The sequence below is a fragment of the Coloeus monedula genome, assembly GCF_965178545.1.
Source record: "Coloeus monedula genome assembly, chromosome: 19".
Taxonomy (NCBI): Eukaryota; Metazoa; Chordata; class Aves; order Passeriformes; family Corvidae; genus Coloeus; species Coloeus monedula.
This window is the reverse complement of record NC_138799.1, coordinates 11168190-11187246: the sequence shown is the minus strand read 5'-3', so window position 1 is coordinate 11187246 and position 19057 is coordinate 11168190. Positions and strand designations below refer to the sequence as shown.

Here is a 19057-nt window from a genome sequence, read left to right as displayed (position 1 = left end):
AGTGAGAGACTTGGATGCAGCCCCCAGCAAACCTGGCTGGTCCCCAGCTGCTCTTCCCGAGGAACGCTCAAAGGTGGCCTTTAAATGTTAAGAAATCATGTTAAAATGAGCCAGAGCCTTAGTTTAAATTTTTAATCTCCTGATTTAAAAACTCAGCCTTGAGGTCTGGGCTGTTGGTGGGGGCTGGTGCTGCTGAACGGGCGTTTCTGTGCTGGTGGTCTTGGGCTGTGGGGTCAGCTCTGAAACTGGGGGTTGCACCTTTGCCCTCCTGCTGCAGAGTGGAGCCAGCTTTCGCCATGGCTCATCCTCGGGCTTCTCTTGGCTCTTTCCAGCCTGTAGGAAAAGGAAAACTTGGCTTTGCAGGGCGGTGGAGGAGCAGCTTGTGTGTCTGGGAGGGTCCTGGTTCCATGGTTCCGGAGAAATGTTTCTGCCCACAGTACCTGCAGCCTGAAAGGCGTTCTGGAGGAGGATTCACCAATGTGAGCCCTCAGTTGAGGATGGAAGGGTCTGGAGAAGCAGGAATGGTGTTTCCCCCATCCTCAGCCCCTCTCACATGGAGCAGCACACGGGGATCCAGGTGGGAACCCCCACATCCTGCTTGTTACGTGGGAGAGAGGCCCCCCCGCCGGTGGGAGCAGCTCTTGCCTCGCTGCCCTGAGCTCCTCGGGAGCCGCCGGCGCAGCGGGGAGGAGGATAAAAGCTTTGGACGAAGCAAAGGCTCCTGCTCTGCCCGCCTCCCCGGCTGCTGGGATCAGTGCCTTCCACCTGCGCTCTGCACAGGCAGAGGGGAAGGTGAGGAGCTGTCCCGGGGTGCTCAATTAGAGGGGCTTCAGAGCAGGAGAAGGAGCTTTAATGCCAACACCAGAGGGGGTTTGGGAGTCCGTGGTGGTGCTCCGTGTGCCAAACCCTCGTGTTTGGATGGGAACCAGGGGTGGTTTGGCTCGGTGGGGGTCCCATGGTCCCCACACCCACCCTTAACCCCCTGCTCCAGCGGTTCGTGGATTACTTGTGCCCATCTGATGGGTGCAGAGGTGGAGCAGAGCGAAGGTAGCCACGGGTGGGTCTCCCTGCAAAATCTCTGGCCCTTTGTGGCTTGTTCCCAAAGCTCTCCAAGGAGAGAGCCAGATTCCAGCTCGGACATGGGAGTCCTGTCCCCAGTGCTGGGGAGGTGACGCTGCGCTGCTCTCTGCCAGCTCAGAGCCCCCAGCATCGAGCACGGGCTTGCTGGGGGCTTGAAGGAAGATCTTAATTGGGCTGAGATGCCCCGAACAGCTGATGCTGGGAGAGAGCCCCAGGGCTGGGAAGAGGAGCAGCCCTGGCAGGAAGGAGAGGGCACGCTCCTGGTGCTGTTCCTTTCCTTGGTATTTTTTTAACTTATAAAAGATTTAAGATGTTTCTGTTCTGTGCCTCTTTAGAGGCTCCTTGCACAGCTCCCGAGGGCGGTGTGGAGCCCTGTTTGATGCCCTTCAAGGAGAGGCAGCTTCAGCCCTGCCAAAAATGGGGCCTTTGCCTGTGTGTGGCCTTCCAGGGCTGGGAAGGGCCCTCAGGGCCCAGGGAATGAGGTGGCTGTGATTCATCCCAAGCTGCAGCCCTGGGGAGAGGGGACCTGTGCTAAGCCCAGGTTTGAAGGGAGCAGTTAAATGATTGCAGAGGCTGCTCTGGCCTGCAGCGCTACCCCGCATTGACTCTTCCAGCAGAGCTGATGCTTCTGGAGAAAAATGCCTCTTTCAATCTTAATTACAAAAAAAATAGGTGTTAGGGAGCCTTGCTGCAGCCAGAGTTATCCTCCCTGTTAGAAATGTGCACGTTGTTGCTGGTCTGGATTGTTCTGGCTTCTCTTGCTGCCTGTGGGAGCTTGTTACCCTGCTGTCCGTGAGGCTGCCGAGCCTCCCGGATCCAATTTCTCTTCCCTGCGTCGGTGCTGACAGCCTGTGCTTACATCCATCTCCTCTCCCCTTTGATAGCACAGAAGGACTGAGCTCCTGGAGTCTCTCACTCACGGGCAGCGCTTCTGACCTCTCCTTGCGCTTCCCAGCCCTTTCCCAGAGCAGGGATTGTGGATGCTGCTCTCCTGCTCAAGGAACAGGGATGCTGCTGGGAGTCGGTGCCTCCTCTGAGGAAGGTGAGGGATGCTGAGGACGGCTGAAGCTCTTGGCTGTTTGTCCTGCAGCCTTTGGATAATGCTGGTCCCCAAAGCTCCTGACAAGCCAGCAAAGACTTTTACATTTCAAACAAAGCCTTGATCTTTTTTTGGAACTTGCCTTGGTTTCAGACAAGAGTTTTTAATTCAAGCCCAGCGCCGTATTTTGGGTTTGACTTTGATGCGCCCTCTTCAAGCAGGAGGCAAAATAACAGCGTTCACATCCGCAAATAGCCCCGGGGCGGGTTCCTGCTGCCCGCGGCCGGCGGCTTCGCGGGGCCAGCCCCTCCTTGGCCGGGGCTCCGGCCGCAGCTCGGAGATGTGCAGCTGCCGGTGGGGACTGGAGACCCCCGTGCCGGGGTCAGCGATTGAGAGAGGAGCTCAAAAGCACCTTTTAGAGGAGTCTTGGAGAGGCAGGAGCCGTGTGATGTGGCTCACGGGGGTCTGTAGGGATGTGCTGTCATGATTCCTGCTGTAATTGTAAGTGGTGCTGCCCCAAATTGTAGGCCAAGTTGGGATTCCCAGTCATATTGCTGGAGGAGGGGGCCAAAACTCATGGGAGATGGAGAAATGCTCTGTGTGGGGCCGGGGTGACCCAGCAGCACGAGGAGGACACAGCCTCCTACCCAGCCGTCACCTGGAATGTCCTCAGGGACACGGGGTGGGTGGCAATGTGGGGCCACCGGAGCCCGCTGCCCTCTCTGATCCTTGGCATGTGCCAGCGCTGTACAGAGCAGCTCCGGGCTCTTCCACACGTGTCTGGAGACAGGTGTGTTGTTACCTGCTGGAACTTGCTCCTGCTTGGAGGGATTTGGGCAGAGGAGAGCTGGCACAGAGCTGGCGGCACTGGGAGGGGGGGATGTGCTCTGGTGGGAACATCGATGTGAGATCCAGACTCAATCAGTCTGGGTGACCGTGGAGAACCAGGTACCTGTGCAAGTGGGTAATAAACTACTCACAGCTCTGCAAGATTAATGGTAATAACCATAAATCAGTGCTGGCACCAGGGTCAGACCCGGATTTATGGCCCTGGAGACAGGAATTCCTGTTCTTCATGGAACAAAGCCCTGATCCTGCATGGGCCTGGGAGCGTGCTGAGTGTTATTGTGGCTGCAGCTCGTGTAGAGGTGCCTGGGGAATGGATCTGAACCCCCGACGGGGGCTGAGCTCACCCTGGCAGGGCAGCCTCTCCCTCTGCTTGTTCCAGCCGGCAGCGGGAAACACCTCCCTGAGGGGTGAGCCAGGATTGCTGCTTCCCACAGCACATTGATCCCATCATCTCGGTTGAGAATGCCAGCCACGGAGCTGATTAATGCCGGGGTGGGCAAGTGCTGGGTTATTGTTCAGTCTCTCTTCAAGAGGTCGATGGGAAATTTGGCAGTAGCTCTCCAAATATGCAACGTGCACACAGGCATTGTCCCTGCAAGGACTGTGCAGGATTTACACGTGAGTGTTACATTGTAGTGGAAATGCACACCGGTGCCCGGGCACTGTCACACGCAGCTCTACCAATGCCTGTGGGAGAGTGTTCCCTCCGTCCCTGCCCTGGTGTGACCTGGCAGTGCCGGGGCTGGCTCCAGGCTAATCTGCTCATGCTTTCATTTCACCCTGATCCTTGCAGGTCCCTTGGCTCAGAGGTGCCGTGTGTGCTCAGGAGGTTGATCCAGAATTCCGGATGGGTATTTCCTCCTGTGCAGATGGTGCAGGTCCTTGGGTGTTAATGCTCGGTAGCAGCCGTGACTGAGCTGCTTTCCCCTACCTAATGCAAGGCACTGTGCTATGTGCTAGCAGAAAGCACAGACATCTTTTAAGGATGTGTGATCCTATTGGGAGCTCTGGGCTTGAGGAATTGCAGGATCAGGCCTGATGTGGTGGTGTGTTGTCAGGGAGGTGCCGCTGGGTCATGTCTGGGGTTAAACGTTTTGTTGGGTTTTTTTCTGAGAAGCCTAAAATGTTTGCTTTGGTAATCCTGTGTCATTGAGTTCTGCCTTAGAGCTACCTGGGGGATGTGCTGTGTCCTCTTCACTGGGGTCGAGCGCTGATGCTCTGAGTGCTGTTGAAGGGACTGGAGCACCGAGGGGTTAGGGTGGGAGCTGCAGACAGGAGCCGCTGCTTCTACAGCGGGGGCACCGGAGGAGGGGGGGACCCGCCCGCTCCGCACGAACCGGGGGCGGCCGGTGGGGACGCGCCCGCTCCCTCCGCGGCCGCTGGGTAGCGCTCGGGGCCGCGCCGTCTCCCCGCCTCCCCTGTTCGGGCTGCCCCCGGCTCCGCCGAGCCCCGCCGCCGCCGCTCACTCCGCCGCCGCACCGCGCAGGAGGAGCAGCAGCGGCCGGAGCGCCGAGAGGGGTCGGCGCGGCGCCGCCAGTCCGCCCGCGGCGCACCGCCGGCGGCTCCGAGCGGGACCCCGCGCCGCCGCCCGCCGCTGCCGCACTTTCCCCCATTCCTGCCGGGGACGAACCCTCCCCCTGTCGCCCGGAGCCGCCGAGGAGGGGATGTCCCTAGGCAAAAGCTGAGCGCTGGGGAGGGGCCGCCCCCCGCCCCCAAACTTTTCGCTCGGCCCCGGAGCGACGGGGACCCGGCCCCCATGGAGCCCGGGCGGGCAGGAGGGGCCGGGGGCGCGGCGCCCTGCGCTTCCCGTCCCCTTCCCTGACGCGGGGCGCAGCGCTCGGGGAGGGGCTCGGCTGCCGGCTCCGCTCCGGATTTGGTGGTCCCGGCTCCGCACGTCCCTGGGGAAGCTGCCGATGGTGGGGAGCTGCCTGCGGACCGCCCCCAGCCCCACGAGGAGCCCTTCACCCCGGCGCCTTCGCCTCCCCCTGAGCAGCGCTGCTGCGGGGGTCCCTGCGCCAGAGCCGCCCGGATTATAAAGTCGGGGAAGTTCTCCCCCCGCCACCCCCCCAGCTTGTCTCGGCGGAGCCATGGCCCGGCTCCGGAGCTGGGGGCTGCTCTGCTTCGCCGTGCTCGCCCTGCCCGGCCCCCCGGGAGCCGGCGCCCAAGGTAAGGGGATGAGAGGGGCGGCGGGAGATGGACTACGGAGAGATGGAGGGTCCCCGCGCTGCACCCCTCGACCGAGCCTTCTGCTACCCCGGGCTGGGAGATCGGTGTGCCAGCCGGGGGGTGGGAAGGAGGCGGCTCCGGAGCTCCTGCCGGGGGAAGAGCAGCATCCGTGATATTCGCAAAGCCTCCCCGGAGCCAGGACTCGGGGCCCGCCGGTGCCGGGTGCAGCGCGGTGTCCAGGGGGGTTCAGGGGGACGAGCAGCATGGCTCTGCTCTGCCTCCTCTTCCCCATAACTGCCCTCAGGCAGGAGACGGGGGGAACGTGTTGCACTGAGCATGAAGTAGAGTCTGTGCTGGACCACACTGGGAGGGTGAGCAACCGCGGGGGTAGCGTCGCCCATTCGCCCCCCCCCCCCCCTCCCCGGGGACCCCATTGTACCCCAAAATCCGGGGTGCAAGTTTGGGGGATTCCCAGGGAGCAGCTCCTACCCTGGTGTTGGTCCATCGACTTCCAGCTGCTGGTACGAGCTAGCAGGGGGCTGGGGGAGTCTGCACCCCCGAGCCCCTGTGGGTGCCTGGGGTTCCCACTGCACCTCAACAACCCTTGGGGGCTGCAGGGCTGCCGGGCAGGGTGAGCCCCTCTCTGCTCCTCGCCCTTGGGGCTCGGGCACAGCACAGGCTGGTTTTAGCTGCTCCACTACCCCACAGGGATATAAAAATAGTTTGTGGCCCTTTGGGGTGCAGCTGGGGTTCAGAGGGGCCGGGGGGACCCTGTGGTCCCCTTCCTGGCCGTGAGGGTACCTGCGGGCCTGAAGAGGAGGCTCCCGGCTGGCAGGGCTGCAGCGTGGCTGCCTCTGTCCCTGCGCTTGGACTGAGCAGATCCAGACTGGAAACGGGGGGGGCACAGCTGAGCGCAGCGCCGGGGGTCCTCACCCACGACATTTCTTGCCCTTGTTTGTGGCAGCAAGTGGAGCCAGAAGTCCCTGTGCGCTCCCGTGCTCCCGCTCCCCCTGAGCCTCCCCCAGCACTGCTATAATTTCTCAGTAATTAAGTTCAGAACATAACATCTAAAGCGGCAGTATATTATCCGGGCAGGCCCTGTGTGGGGAGCTCTGAAGGTCTCTTTGATTGATTCACTCCCTTGCCGAGTTTCTCTTCTCCTGGCTGGCGTCTCCGGCTGGCGGGTCCCCTGTGATCCGTTTGTTCCCTGCCCGCGGGACGGGCTCCCGGGGTGACCCAATCTCCTTCCATTCATGCGTGGGGCTCCGGGGTCTCGCTGTGGGGTGGAAGATGTGGGGCTGCCTGTGCCCCAGCCCTCTGGAGGGGTGGGGAAGGGGCTTTGCTCTGCTCTCCTGGCGCAGGAGCCGAGCTTTGCGGCTCTGGCTCTCTGCGGCGCGTGTCACGTCCTCTCGGGCGCTGTGACATTGCTCGGTGCCCGGCCCCGGCGTGGCAGCGGCCACGAGCGAGCTGGATCTGCTGGAGGGATCATTCCCAAAGCCTGGCACGTGCCCGCCTCCCCTGCCGCGGGTGGCACTGGGGACGCGCCAGCAGGGTCACCTCCCGGCTGCGGTGCCCGTGGGGTGCCGGCGCTCTCCGCTGCATCCCGCTGGGATGGACAGGGAGTGGGGCGATGGGGCTGGGAACAGCCCGGCACAGGGCTCCAGGCTCCGGTTTGTCCCCACTGCGGTGGGGCAGGCAGGGCTGGCAGCGAGGGGCAGCAGCGCTTTGTGCCGGGGCTATCGATTCTGGCAGCCAAAGAAAACGGGATCAATCGGGAAGGGAAGGAGGAGGCGACGGCTCGAGACCTCCCCGGCCGGGGCGCAGGGGCTGCCCGGGCACGGGGTGAGGCACCTCCATACCTGTGGTTGGTAGAAAAAAGGCCCCTCGCTGCCCGTGAGAGAGGGGATGGAAGTTTAATCACAGCCCGTCTGTGCTGTGTGATTATTAATTACCCGTGGCAAAAAATAACTTATTGATTAGGGGCCTCGTGCTAATTACCCGGAGCCCAATGCGGAGCCGGGGGAAGGCTCAGCCGGCAGCGCTGCCCGGGTGGGAGCTGTCGCAGTGCGACCTGTGCCGGGCCCGGGGGCTGTGCCAGGGCTGGGGGCACGGGCAGCCCACCCTGCCAGCAAAGGCTCCTCTGGCTGAACAAGGCAATAAAGGGCTCCCCAAGAGCTGGGGGGAGCCTGGGGGTCCCCAGCCCCCTCCTGCTCACTGTTTGTAGATTTTCTGACACCCAGAGATGTGGTTTCCCCACATCCGGTGCTGGGGGCACAGCCCGGGACCCCCCGCGCTGGCACAGCACCTCTAATGGGATTGAGAAGGCTGCGGCCAGTCCCAGGAGGGATTTGGGAGGCTTAAGGTTCCAGACGGGATTTGGGGCAGGGGCCTGCCATGGGCAGCTTCCACCAAAGAGGCTTATTAGAGGTGGCAGCAGGGGAGTTCCAGCATCTTCTCTCCCCGTGTGTGGGGCCTGGGCACGTCTGCACACACGGTGCCCTGTGGGGCTGGGCGGGAGGGACAAGGACAAGTCCCTGCCCTTCCTGGGAACGTGATGCTGGTGCCGGGCTTACGCCGGGACTTCAGTGACAAGAGCTGCTGGTTCCTCTGTGCTGATGGCATCAGGGCAGGAGGGGATGGCTGAGCCCAGGGTTTCCTTCCCTGGCTCGCTCGTCCCTGCCAGCGCTGCCACATTTGCTGGTGGCCTCGTGCAAGGCTCCGGCTCGGGAAAGAGAGTGCCTTTTAGGGGAGAGGAAGGGAAGATTAAAATTTGATGCTGCTTGGGAAGCCATTAGTGCTTGGGCACAGCGATGATGAAATTTTGATGACCTGATAACGGTAAGGGAGGGGAATACAGTCCTGTCCCAGGCAGACGGTGTCACTGTGCCCTGTCACTGCGCTGGTCCCCAAAGGTTTGGGGTGCCAGCTGAGGAGAACAGGCAGGATGAGAGCTGCCAGTGGGATGGTGATGGGAGCTCGTACTCACCTCCAGCTGGCAGCGCCGGTGGGAAGGGAGAGCTGGCGGCGGCTGAGCAGCTCCTGCCCCGATGCCATCCGGGGACCAGGGTGAGTGACAACGTCGAGTGCTGCTCGTCCCTTAGTGACGGGGACTGGGCTGCGGTGGCATTTCCGCTCAGCAGGAGCACACGCAGGAGCTGGAGGAGAGCGGGAAGGAGGGAGCAGGCGGATGCTCGGCTGCTTGAGAACCTGGGAAAACGCTGATAATTAAACCGGGAGGAGGGAGGCTGGCGGGTGCTGTGACGAGGGGTGACCCTGCCCCCGCCACTCCGCGAGCCGTGTCCTTGTCCCCAGCCCGAACCAGGCTGGTTCCTGCCTGGGGATGAGCTCCAGCCACACACGCATTACTGTAGGCCCTACACAAACTGGTTTGGGGCTGTGTTGGTGTTTGCAGCAGCGGCACAGGCAGTGCCTGGGGAGAAATGGCCCCGTGGGGCAGCGCCGTGTGGGAGCAGAACCCGCTGGGTGCTGGGAGGGTGGGTGAGTGGAGGGTGCCCTCCTCTCTGAGCCCTCGTTACTGCCCCGAGCTCATTAGCGAGTGGCTGGCGTGTGGCTGGGTGAGAAACGGCCGGGGAGAAATATGCTGCTGTCAGAGGTGATGTGATTGTGCTAACGAAGGGCGAGCTGAGCCCCCGCCGTGCCCGCGGTTGTGCCAGGGCTGGTGGCTCTGGTGCTCCACTGGTGCCCCATGGCACTGCGCCTTGGGCTTCCAAAGCACCCGAGGGGATCCAGAAGCTCTGGGGGGATCCAGCAGCCCTGTGGAGCTGGGATGGCCCAGGGTGGGGGGCACTGGGGTGTCCTGGGAGCTTCTCTGCCAGTGTAGCGGAGCATGGCATGGAGCTGCTGGATAGGACATGGGGCCAGGATCACTCAGATGTGGTGGTGATGCCAGGGACCACCCTCATCCCCACGGCTGCTGCTCTGTTTTGGGGTTCCCCCATCCAGGGAGGTGGATCCAGCCTCAGGACCTGTTTCTGTCACTCCACCCCGCCAGCAAGCAGGAATGTGCTGGCAGCAGCTCCCTGCTCTGCTGGCCACGCTTGGCATCCCTCACATCCTGGCCATGCTGGCGATGCCACTGGCATGGGCACTGCCCTCAGCACCCTCCATGGGTTTGGGGACCGGCTCTTGGGGTGCATGTCCCACTCCCAGCTTTGGGGATACATCCTGCACCCCCCTCCCAGTGCTGCCTCACCTTCCCGTGCCTCTCCCCAGCCTGACTCCCAGCACCTGCCAGTGCCCGGGGCAGGCAGTGGCCCCCTTGGCGGCCCCCTCCCCACCCTCCCCTCGCCCCCAGCCCCGGGGGTGCAGGAATGCCTGCCTGGAAAGCCATGCCGGGCTCGGGTTGCCTGGGAACTGGGAAACCTGATCCCTGGGAACGGGGGCCGAGGGCAGGGGACATTCCCGGGCTGCAGCTGGTCCCCGGCCCCCTTTGTCTCTCTGCTCTGATGGGGCCCCCAGGAATGGAGACTTGGGGCGTGGGGGCTCTCGGCCCGGAGCAGGGCCATCCCTGGGGACGCTGTGACTGGATGTTCTGGGGTGTCACCTTCCCGTGTGGATCAGTGTCACCACCGTGGGCTGGGGAAGGGGACCAAGGCCAGGTTGGACGGGGCTTGGAGGAACCTGGTCTATGCAAGGTGTCCCTGCCCATGGCAGGGGTGGGACAAGATGAGCTCTAAGCCTCTTCCAACCCGAACCATTCCATGACTCCCTGAAGGCCTTGGGATCAGCTGCTGCTGCGTGCCAGCAGCTGGGCATCCCGGCTGGCCCTGGGATGGCACGGTGGCGATTCCAGGAATGCTGGGGTCCCCTGTGCTGAAGCCACTCTCCCTCCCTGCCAGCCATCATTGTCTCCACCACCCACCCTGACACGTGGCAGCTCCTGAGCATGCCAGGAGCTTCCCTCCAACCTGGGCAGTGAGGGGAAACCGAGGCACAGGGCAGGGGTGGTGGTGGGGACGGTGGCAAGGGGACTGTGGGGCTGGCTGGTGTCCTGATGCCTGATGGCGCTGGGTACAGTGGGAAGGGGACCCAGGAATGCGTGAGCTGCTCCCATGCCTCCCTCCCTGTCTGTGCCGAGGCCCCGGGTGCAGGGAAGCCTTGATGAGTTTGACCATTAGCAGGAGAAGCCGCTGAACTAATTTTAGCCCCGGTAGCTAATTGCTTTCTGCACTGCTGGGTGAGCCCACAACCTGCGAGTCCTCAGCTGTAACCTTGAGCCCTCCTGGCTCCGTGCACGGCACCACCGGGGTCCTGCCAGGGCAGAGAGTGGGATGGGGATTCGTCTGTGGGATCGCTGGGCCCTGGAGGGACTTTGGGGTGTACAAAGCTGGGAGGGGTTGGGGTGCCTGGCAGGGTCCTGCTACCCCTGGCTTGGATCGGCATCCCTTGTGCCTTGCATGGAATGGGGACAGGCGGTGTGGGAGGACTCTGGCCATCCCCTGGGCCAGCAGAGGTGGCCATGGGATGTGGACCCCCCAGTGGTGAGTCTCCTTCATCAGCTTGGTGAAAGGAAGTGCTGGGTTTGGACCCCCTTAACCGGGAATTGCTGGATCCAGGGGGCATTTCCCCAGGGCAAGAGGGAGGCTGAGGACACACGCGCTCCCTGTTCCTGCCTGTGGGGATGGAGCTCTTCCCGGGATCCCCAGCTCCCGGCAGTCCATGAAAGGCTGGTTGGGGATGGAGCGGGATGCGGACACGCTGCCAGCCCCCGGCCCAGCGTGAGGCCGGGATGGATGGGTGGATGGATGGATGGATGGGTGGATGGATGGATGGATGGATGGATGGGTGGATGGATGGGTGGATGGATGGATGGATGGATGGCCGGCCGGCCGGAGGGGGCTGGGACCGGCGGACACAATAGCTCCAGTTTCAGCACCCCGCCTCCTGCATGCCTGAAAAACAGCTGATGGCCGTGAAGGGGGATGAAATGGGATTAGCTGCTGCTTCCAAAGGGAGCGTGTCCTGCGGAACCGGACAATGCGCCCGCTGCGCCCCCGCGTCCCACCACAGCCCTGCCCAGAGGGGCTCGGCGCTGCCTCCTGCCCTGGCTGTCCCCAGGGGGACCTGCCGACCCTCTGGTGCTCCAGCACTGGGTGCTGCACAGGCTCCCGGGGGTGCTGGAAACCCCGGGCTGGCCTGGAGGCTTCTCGGTGCTGCTTCCAGCTCCGAGCAGCTCCCAGGGGACCTGTTGGGGTGGCAAGGGCTCGGAGCTGTCCCAGCCCAGCGAGCTCTGGGTGCCCAGCCTGGAACCCCGCAGTGAAAGGGAGAAGGGAACCTCGTGGCACAAGGGGCTTGGCAGGGTGGGCACCTCGTGCCCTGGCCCCCCTGGTCGGTGCCGGGGCACGAGGGGGACCCGCGGGGTGTCCTGGGGCAGGAGCCACGCGCGGCCGCAGCTGCGGCGCTGCCGGGGCGTGCGGTGCCGTGCTCGGTGGAGTGAACTGATGTTTATTTTGATAACGAGTTCCCAATGCATTCGCAAACTAATAAAATCAACTCATTAGGGTGGGATGTTTCATTCCGAGCTCTGCCGCCGTCGGAAGAGCCCTCCCCGCCGGCTGAGCACCGGGAAGCGCTCGGCACCCGGCCCCGGCGCGGAGGGAGGTGATGGGTGCCTTCATCGCCTCCTTGTCTCCGCTCTCCTCGCTGGCAGGGTGGGCAGAGGGGCTGTGCAGGGCGGTGGAAGCAAAGACGCGTGCGGCGAGCAGGGCACGGAGCTGCCGGAGCCCTTCCCCCGGGGCGCCGGGGGAGTCTCGCTCGCTTGGCTTCTCCCCATAAGCTTCACGTCAGGCTGGAATCGCTGGCGCGGCGTTGGCTGGAAAAGCCCCTCTGGCTGCGAGAGCCACAAGTGTGTGAATAAATGCGATGACCAGAGTTTGCTGCGCTGCCCTGGAAATTCAGGGCTGGCTGGGGGGGGATGCCAAGCTGCCAGTTCTTCCCCCACCCGAGATCAGGGTTGTCTGGGAAGGAAAAGCTTTGGAAAAAAAGCTTTTCCAAGCAAAACTCATGTTCGCTGTCATGCTACAGCTATTTCTGTTTCAAGTGAGCAATGCAATGACTAATTAATACTTAGGAAAAAGGATGTCTGGGCAACACCCCAGTAAATGGGCGAGTGCCCGGTGCCCGCTGGCTCGGGGCCGTGCCGTGGGGAGGGGGACTGTGGCCGCCAGCGCCTTCATCCCGCCTGGCACGGGCAGGGTGGGAGCTGGCAGAGCATTTTCCATCCCGCGGGGCTGGTGACTCGATTGCGTCAGTGCCCTGGGAAGGGCTGAGTGGGGTTTTTCTTGTGGTTTCTCTCTCCTGTTTTTCTTTCCCCGCCGGTTTTTCGGTTGGGAACGCCGCCTCGTTGGGATTCTCTGGGAAGCGGCTGTTGTGTGTTTGTCTGTCCGTCTGCTGAGCATCCTGCGGGGCCGGGGGTTGGCGGGACACGGGTGCCCCTGGCAGGAGGGACATCTCAGGTGCTGCTGTGGCTCCCGCAGGGCAGGTCTGTGGTGGCTTTGCTTTCCCACCCCCTTACGGCTGCTGTGGCCCCAGGAGCTGCCACAACGCAGGGCTGTGGTGTCCTTCCAGGAATTCCTCGAGGATACACTCAGCGTGTTCCGTGGGGCCAAACCCAGCCCTGAGCTGTGCTGGCTGCCCCGGGCTTGTGCGTCAGTCGGTGGGGTGGGTGGCAGGGGATGACCCCCTGGGGACGGGGTCCGGGCTCTTGGGACCCCCACCTAGCTTGGCAGCTGGGTGCGGAGCCTGCTCCTGCCAAATCCTCGTGGGGAAGCGCCGGTCTCGGCTGGGAAGGGCTGGGAAGGGCTGAAGTGCAGGAAGGGGGATGCACTTTGACCCCCTCTCGTGCCCGGGGAGCGTCCGGCTGGTGGCCGGTGTGGGGGGGGGGGTGGAGGTGATGTCCGTCGATCCTTCCCTTCCTCAGTGTTTTGGAGCCTCTCCCGGGAAAATCAGCCGCAGGATCCGGCCCCTCTAATAGCGTTGAGTCACTCTCCGGGTGTCCGTGACTCACAGCAGTGACCCAGATACGGCGGAGCTGCGTAATCGCGGGCTTCGGAGGATTTCTGCCGTCGGAAGGAGTTTGCTGGGGAATGAGTTTTTGTCCAGAGCCTGGAGCTTGTTAAACGTCCCCAGCTGGGGACGGGGCTGTGCCTTTTGTGGGACAGGCTCAGCAGGACAATGTCTGTCTGTGCCACCCGCAGCAGGGCAGCCCTGGGGATGTCCCTGGGCTGGGGGGCTCCTGTCCCCTGTCCCCTTTGCTGCAGGTCCCTTCCAGCTCCTGGCAGCGTTTGAGTTTGGAGCTGCGTGCCCTGGGGCGCCGGGGCTGGGATCAGACTCCGGGGTCCGTGTGCTCGGAGCCGGGTGTGGGGGTCCGTGGGGGCTGCCCGGTGCCTCGGAGCACAAAGCTCTGCTTGTCGGCCCCCCGGGCTCGGGGCTGGGCACGCACAACGGGGCCGTGTGTGTGTGACTGTTTGGGGTTTCCCGGGAGGGAAATGTTGGTTTTTCCAGCGGCAGGGATGGGCAGGCACACAGCCCCGCTCTGTTCCCAGCCACGGTGCTGAATAAATCCCTGTTTCCCGGCCAGGGCTGATGCTTCTCCGTTGGCTCTGGGAGCATTTCAAGCCTTACCTTACCCACGTTGTCACCGGGGTGCACCTCGCTGGGTCCCCAGTGCCACCGGGCTGGCTACTGAGGGCTGTCCCGGGCTGTGCTCCGGGGGAGTCCCGAGAGGATAACTCTGGCACAGCCCTGGCTCTGCTGTGGTGGGCAGAGGAGGGTCTGTCACCAGGTTTGAGACCCCTGATGGCCGGGGACATGGGCTGGGAGCTGCTGAGGCATTGGGGAAGGGATTGCCGGGGTGAGAGTGCAGGGGAAGGTGGCATCAGCTCCAGCACCGCTGCTGGGAGAAGGGAGATTCTGAGCCTTTTCCAACACCCCTCATCCTGGGGGAGCCGAGCTCCCCCCTCCCCACATCCCCCATCCCTGGAGGGGTTCACCCGGGCGTGGTGAGGCTGCCCACAGCCCGCTGAGCCCGCCAAGAGCCCCGGCTGTGGAAGAGGAGCTTGTTATGGAGCCATCCTGCTTTTAATTAACAAATTAAAATCCTAGTTAACAATCCAGCCCCAGGGCTGTTGGAGGCTGGGAGAAGCTGGAGCGTTTGTTATGAAAACAGCAGTTAATTAACAAATAAATAAATAAGTATGGGCCTGGAGACAGATGTGGGAGGAGGAAGGGGAGATGGCAGCGTGGTCGGCGTGTCCCACCGGCCTGGCCTGGCGGGATGCAGTGAGGGAGGAGGATATCCATCCATCCATCCATCCATCCATCCATCCATCCATCCATCCATCCATCCATCCATTTGTCCTGGGGGATGCCATGGCCCTGCTGGGCATTGCCAGCTCCACTCAGAGCCACTGGGTGCAGAGGGCTCGTGCTGGCAGTGCCAGGGCAGATCTGGCCACGTTCTGTGCCGAGGCCACCTTGGCTGGGCTTGGAGCTCCTGGTCTCTGCCTGGGCTTTTCCTGAGCGCCGCTGGCTCCGGGAATCACCCCCCTGCGGCCTCTCCCCCACCTGGGCCCGGGAAGCACCGCGGCAGATCTCCAGCAGAGATGGATGAAGTGTGACACCGGCAAAAGTGCTGTGCAGCCTGCAGGTGACACCAGTGCCGTGCTGGGGACCGCAGGAGGAGGGGCACAGCGCTTGGGGGGCATTGCTGGGGCCTGCTCCTGCATCCCTGTGCAGGGACTGCCATGGTCCCCATCAGTGTCACCTTTGCCCTGGGATGGGGCTGTGGGGGGGATCTGGGGAGTGCTGGGCACTGCAAGGAAGGGGGTGCTGTGGCCGTGCCCCCCCTGGCCGTGCCCTACAGTGGTCAGCTTGGATTAGCCACAGGGATGTCACCGAGCGCCCCGAGCGGTGCCTGCTGCCAGCGGGGATTATCGCCACGGGTGGCTGGTGGGTGCTGACGGGGCCCTGCGGGGGTTTGGGGTCACTGTGCTGCTCCCCGAGGCGCTGTGGGGTCACCTGGAGTTCCCAGTGCCAGTGCCGCGGGCAGGGGTGGCTGTGGGATGTGACCCAGTGCCGCGGGCAGGGGTGGCTGTGGGATGTGACCCAGTGCCGCGGGCAGGGGTGGCTGTGGGATGTGACCCAGTGCCGCGGGCAGGGGTGGCTGTGGGATGTGACCCAGTGCCGCGGGCAGGGGTGGCTGTGGGATGTGAGCCAGTGCCGCGGGCAGGGGTGGCTGTGGGCACCAGCGTGGGGATGTGACCCAGGGCCTGTGTGAGGACGGGAGTGGCTGAGGGGATCACCGTGGGGACGTGACCCCTCTGCCAGCCCACGTCAGGGCCCTGCAGGGTTTCCTGTGGGGTGAGGAGGGGGCAGAGCCCACGTCCCTCCTGCAGCTTCACCTTTCCAGAGGCTTAAGGGAAGGAAATCAGTTTAAGGTCTGGCTCTGCAAGGCCGCGGTGTCACACAGGCAGGAGCCGTGCTCTGCTGAGCAGCTCCTCCAGGTCTGCATCTCCGTCAGCCTCCCCCTTAATCCCATTACCGCACCTCTGCAATCATTTTATGGCATGTAGGGAACCCCAAATCCCCTCTGAGGGAGGCTCAGGGAGCAGGGCAGCAGTGCCAGAGCTCTGGGCTTTGCCAGGTCCAGCCCGGCTCCTCATCAGCTTCGGCTCCCCTCCTTTGCCAGCCCTGCTGGGGTCACGGGCACATGTCCTTGCACCCTTAATGGGAGACGTCCCCACATCCCCAGAGCTACCCATGACCCCAAAAGCCTTTTTCCCGTGTGAGGGAACTGCTGAAGCAGCTGCACAGGGAAGCAGGGGGTTGGATGGAGATGAGATGCCCCTCCAGCAGGGCAGGAGCCGTGACGTGAGCCCAGGGAACAGCGTGCCCATGGCCAACAGCCCCCTCCTGCAGCCCGTGCCCCTTCCCCAGGGCAGAGCAGCAGCCCCCAGTGCTGTGAGCAGCCTGGCAGCTCAGTGAGGCATCGAAGCCAGGACGGACGCGTTCCAGCAGCAAGGTCGTCGCAGGGCACGTGCTGGGGGCAGACGGCTGGAGGGCACTCAGTGCCAGCCCTTGGAGCCTCCCAGCTCTTCCCTCGTCATGGGAAGGACGGGTTCAGCACCTGGCACGGCTCCGGGCTCCGCTGCTGGAGGGATGTGGCCGCTGTGAGATGCTCCCGCATCCCGGAGCGCCGGCAGCGCTTCCGTGCTCCACGAGGGTGGTTCATCCCTGTGATCCCGGTGTGCTTGGAGCCGAGGGACGGGCGCTGTCCAGGCTGCTCTGCCTCGGCTGAAAACCCCCTCAGCTCCTTTTTGGTGGGGCTCCCACCGCAGCCCCCGCTGTGTCCCGGAACGTGGTGCTGTGGGGGGTCCCCAGCCCGAGCCCACCAGGGAGGCAGGGCCGCCTCTGCCAAGAAGGAAAATCACGCCCAGCACTGTTTTTTCTGCATGGCAAAGGGGAGGGCTGGAATTCGCAGCCCCAGAAGCTGCAGGGCACCATGTCCAGGTGCCCCTCTGCCCCTGCTGTCTGGGAGTTCTGTGGGATTGGGGAACTGGCAGCTCAGGGGGAAGGGCTGGGGCGTGGGTGGGGACAAGGAAAACCTCGTGAGACAGGGATGGGGAGCCAGGCTGGGGGACTGGAGGGACGCTGTTCTCCAGTAGAAACTGGAGCACCGTGAGCTCACAGGTCCAGGAATTGACCCCCCAAAAGCTGCGCCGTGGCCCTGCTGCCTTCGCACACCCCCAGCTCCGGCTGCAGGACTTCCCACCGTGGCTCTCACTGCCTCGGAGCACCGAACCCCTCCTAAATAATTCAGGAAGGCGAGTGCCGTCCGCAGGGGCTGCGGATAAACGCGGCAAATGGCTGAGAAATGGAGCGTGTCCTTTGGGAGCCACCTCTGCGCGGGGTGGCCGGGCCCCTCTCCTCCCTCCCGGCCCAGGTGGCGACTCCGGGCCCGCACAGGTACAGACGCCGGGGAGGAGGGGACGGAGCGGAGCTGTCGAGGCCACTGGAGCATCGGGAATTGCATTTCACGGCTGGGCAGGCTGGGATACCAACCCGGCCCCGTGCGCCGGGCGCTTGGAGAGGAGATAAGATTTGATTAAGAAGGCTGCTATTAATTTATGGCAAGTACACTCACGGCAGTGGAGAGGTTGCTTTTAATTAATAGCCAGAAGGAGAGTTTTAAAGCTCTTGGTCTCAGTGGGGGGAGAAGGGAGGGAGGGGAAAGCAGGGAAGGAAGGGAACAAAGTAAGTTGGGAGGATTAATGGTCACATCTGCAATTATAAGTCTTTTTCTTAGTAAAAAGGGCAAAAAAACCCACATCAAAAGACCTGCCGTGAGGGGTGGGGGGTGGTGTGCGGGGCAGCCGGGCTGATCCCTGGGAATGGGATGGGTGGGACTGTGCCGGCTGCCTTTGGCACTGCTCCGTGTGGGGAGCGGGGCTGCCCTGTGGCACCAACCCAGCCTGGGGGACAGCAGGGCACAGCTGGGTGTCCCTGCGGCTGCTCCAGGGCCGGCTCTGCCGGGATCGGGACCGAGGGCCAGTGCTGGGCTGGATCTCATGGAAGAATTCTTTATTGTGAGGGTTGGAGGCCCTGGCACAGGGTGCCCAGAGCAGCTGTGGCTGCCCCTGGATCCCTGGCAGTGCCCAAGGCCAGGCTGGACACTGGGGCTGGGAGCAGCCTGGGACAGTGGGAGGTGTCCCTGCCCATGACAGGGGGTGGAACTGGGTGGGTTCTGAGGTCTTTCCCAACCCAAACCACTCTGGGATCCCGTGACTCTGTGATTTTGGCTTTGGTGGTGATGGGATGAGGAGGATGGAGCCGTCCTGTCCTGCTGCCAACCCTGTGGGATCCCCTCGGAGGCTGCAGGGAGTGGCTCAGGTTGCTCTGCACCTGCCCCGCTGCTGGGAGGAGGGCGAGCAGGGCTCGGCCAAGGTTCCCAAACCACACTGACCCGTTCTTGGCTTCATTCTTGGCACCCCCAGGCGGTTCCTGGACCCCTCGGTCCCCGCCCGGCAGCACCGTCGCGCTCCGTGGCTCCCCAGGTGCCGGCAGCGCTCGGCATTTCAATTCCATGTTTGCTTTTTATTAAGGGGATGGAGCCGTGTCTCAGGAATACTAATGGCTCCGGCAGCGGCGGAGAGAGCCGCTAATCCCCCTGCACCTGCCACCCGCCCGCCGGGGACCCCGGGAGGGCCCTGCCTGGGGACACCGGGAACACCAGGGGCCGTGCCGGGGTGTGGCGGTGGCTCGGTGCCCTTGGGGACACCTGTGCCATTGAATCGACCCGGTGGCTTTGCCAGCACCCACTGAAAAACTGGTGCTTCCCAAGGGCACCTGGCATCCGACAAGCTGGGAGTGGGACTCAGCCGAGGGGTGGCTGCTCGGGCAGGGATTCGTTTGTCCCCAGGGCCACCGCGTCCCCATCACCCCTTGGATGGCCAGCATGGATTCCCTGGGGCCACCTGTCCTTGCACCCAGCTGAGGCTGTGACCCCACCGCGGTGCTCAGGGATGCTCTGGCCCCCCATGGGTGCTGTTTTTGGGGGCCATGGGTGACGTTCCCCCCCTCCCCAGCCCCCCAGATGTGGCGTGGCTGCGGTGGCGCCGCGGAACCGTGCTGCGAATATGTTCCACAAATGAATAATAAAAACAAAGGAAAATTACCCTCTTATTGAAACTCATTTTATGAATAAAACAATTATTCTGCTAATTGAAAAAATGTGTCGTTAAATTAAATGCAGTGGTTCCTATTAAAATTTTAGTGGATTTCTTCTTCTCCTCTGTTTCTTTTCCCCCCTTTTTCCTTGCCTCCCTCCCTCCTGCCTCCGCTGGCGGCTAAAGGCTGGTAATTATAGCGGAGGGTTTCGCTTTCTCTTTATTGTTTTTTAATCTC

The 19057-nt window shown here is 63.1% G+C and overlaps 1 protein-coding gene across 1 annotated transcript in view; it reads left to right on the top strand.

Moving 5' to 3' along the window:
- Positions 1 to 5055: 5055 nt before the first annotated feature.
- Positions 5056 to 19057, top strand: part of SDK2 (sidekick cell adhesion molecule 2) — a gene marked incomplete at both ends in the record, with an annotated part of 43350 nt that continues 29348 nt past the window's right edge. Inside the window, one exon of the mRNA XM_082294204.1 lies at positions 5056 to 5134. Within this exon, the coding sequence (XP_082150330.1) occupies positions 5056 to 5134 (79 nt within the window). The remainder of the gene's footprint in view (positions 5135 to 19057) is intronic.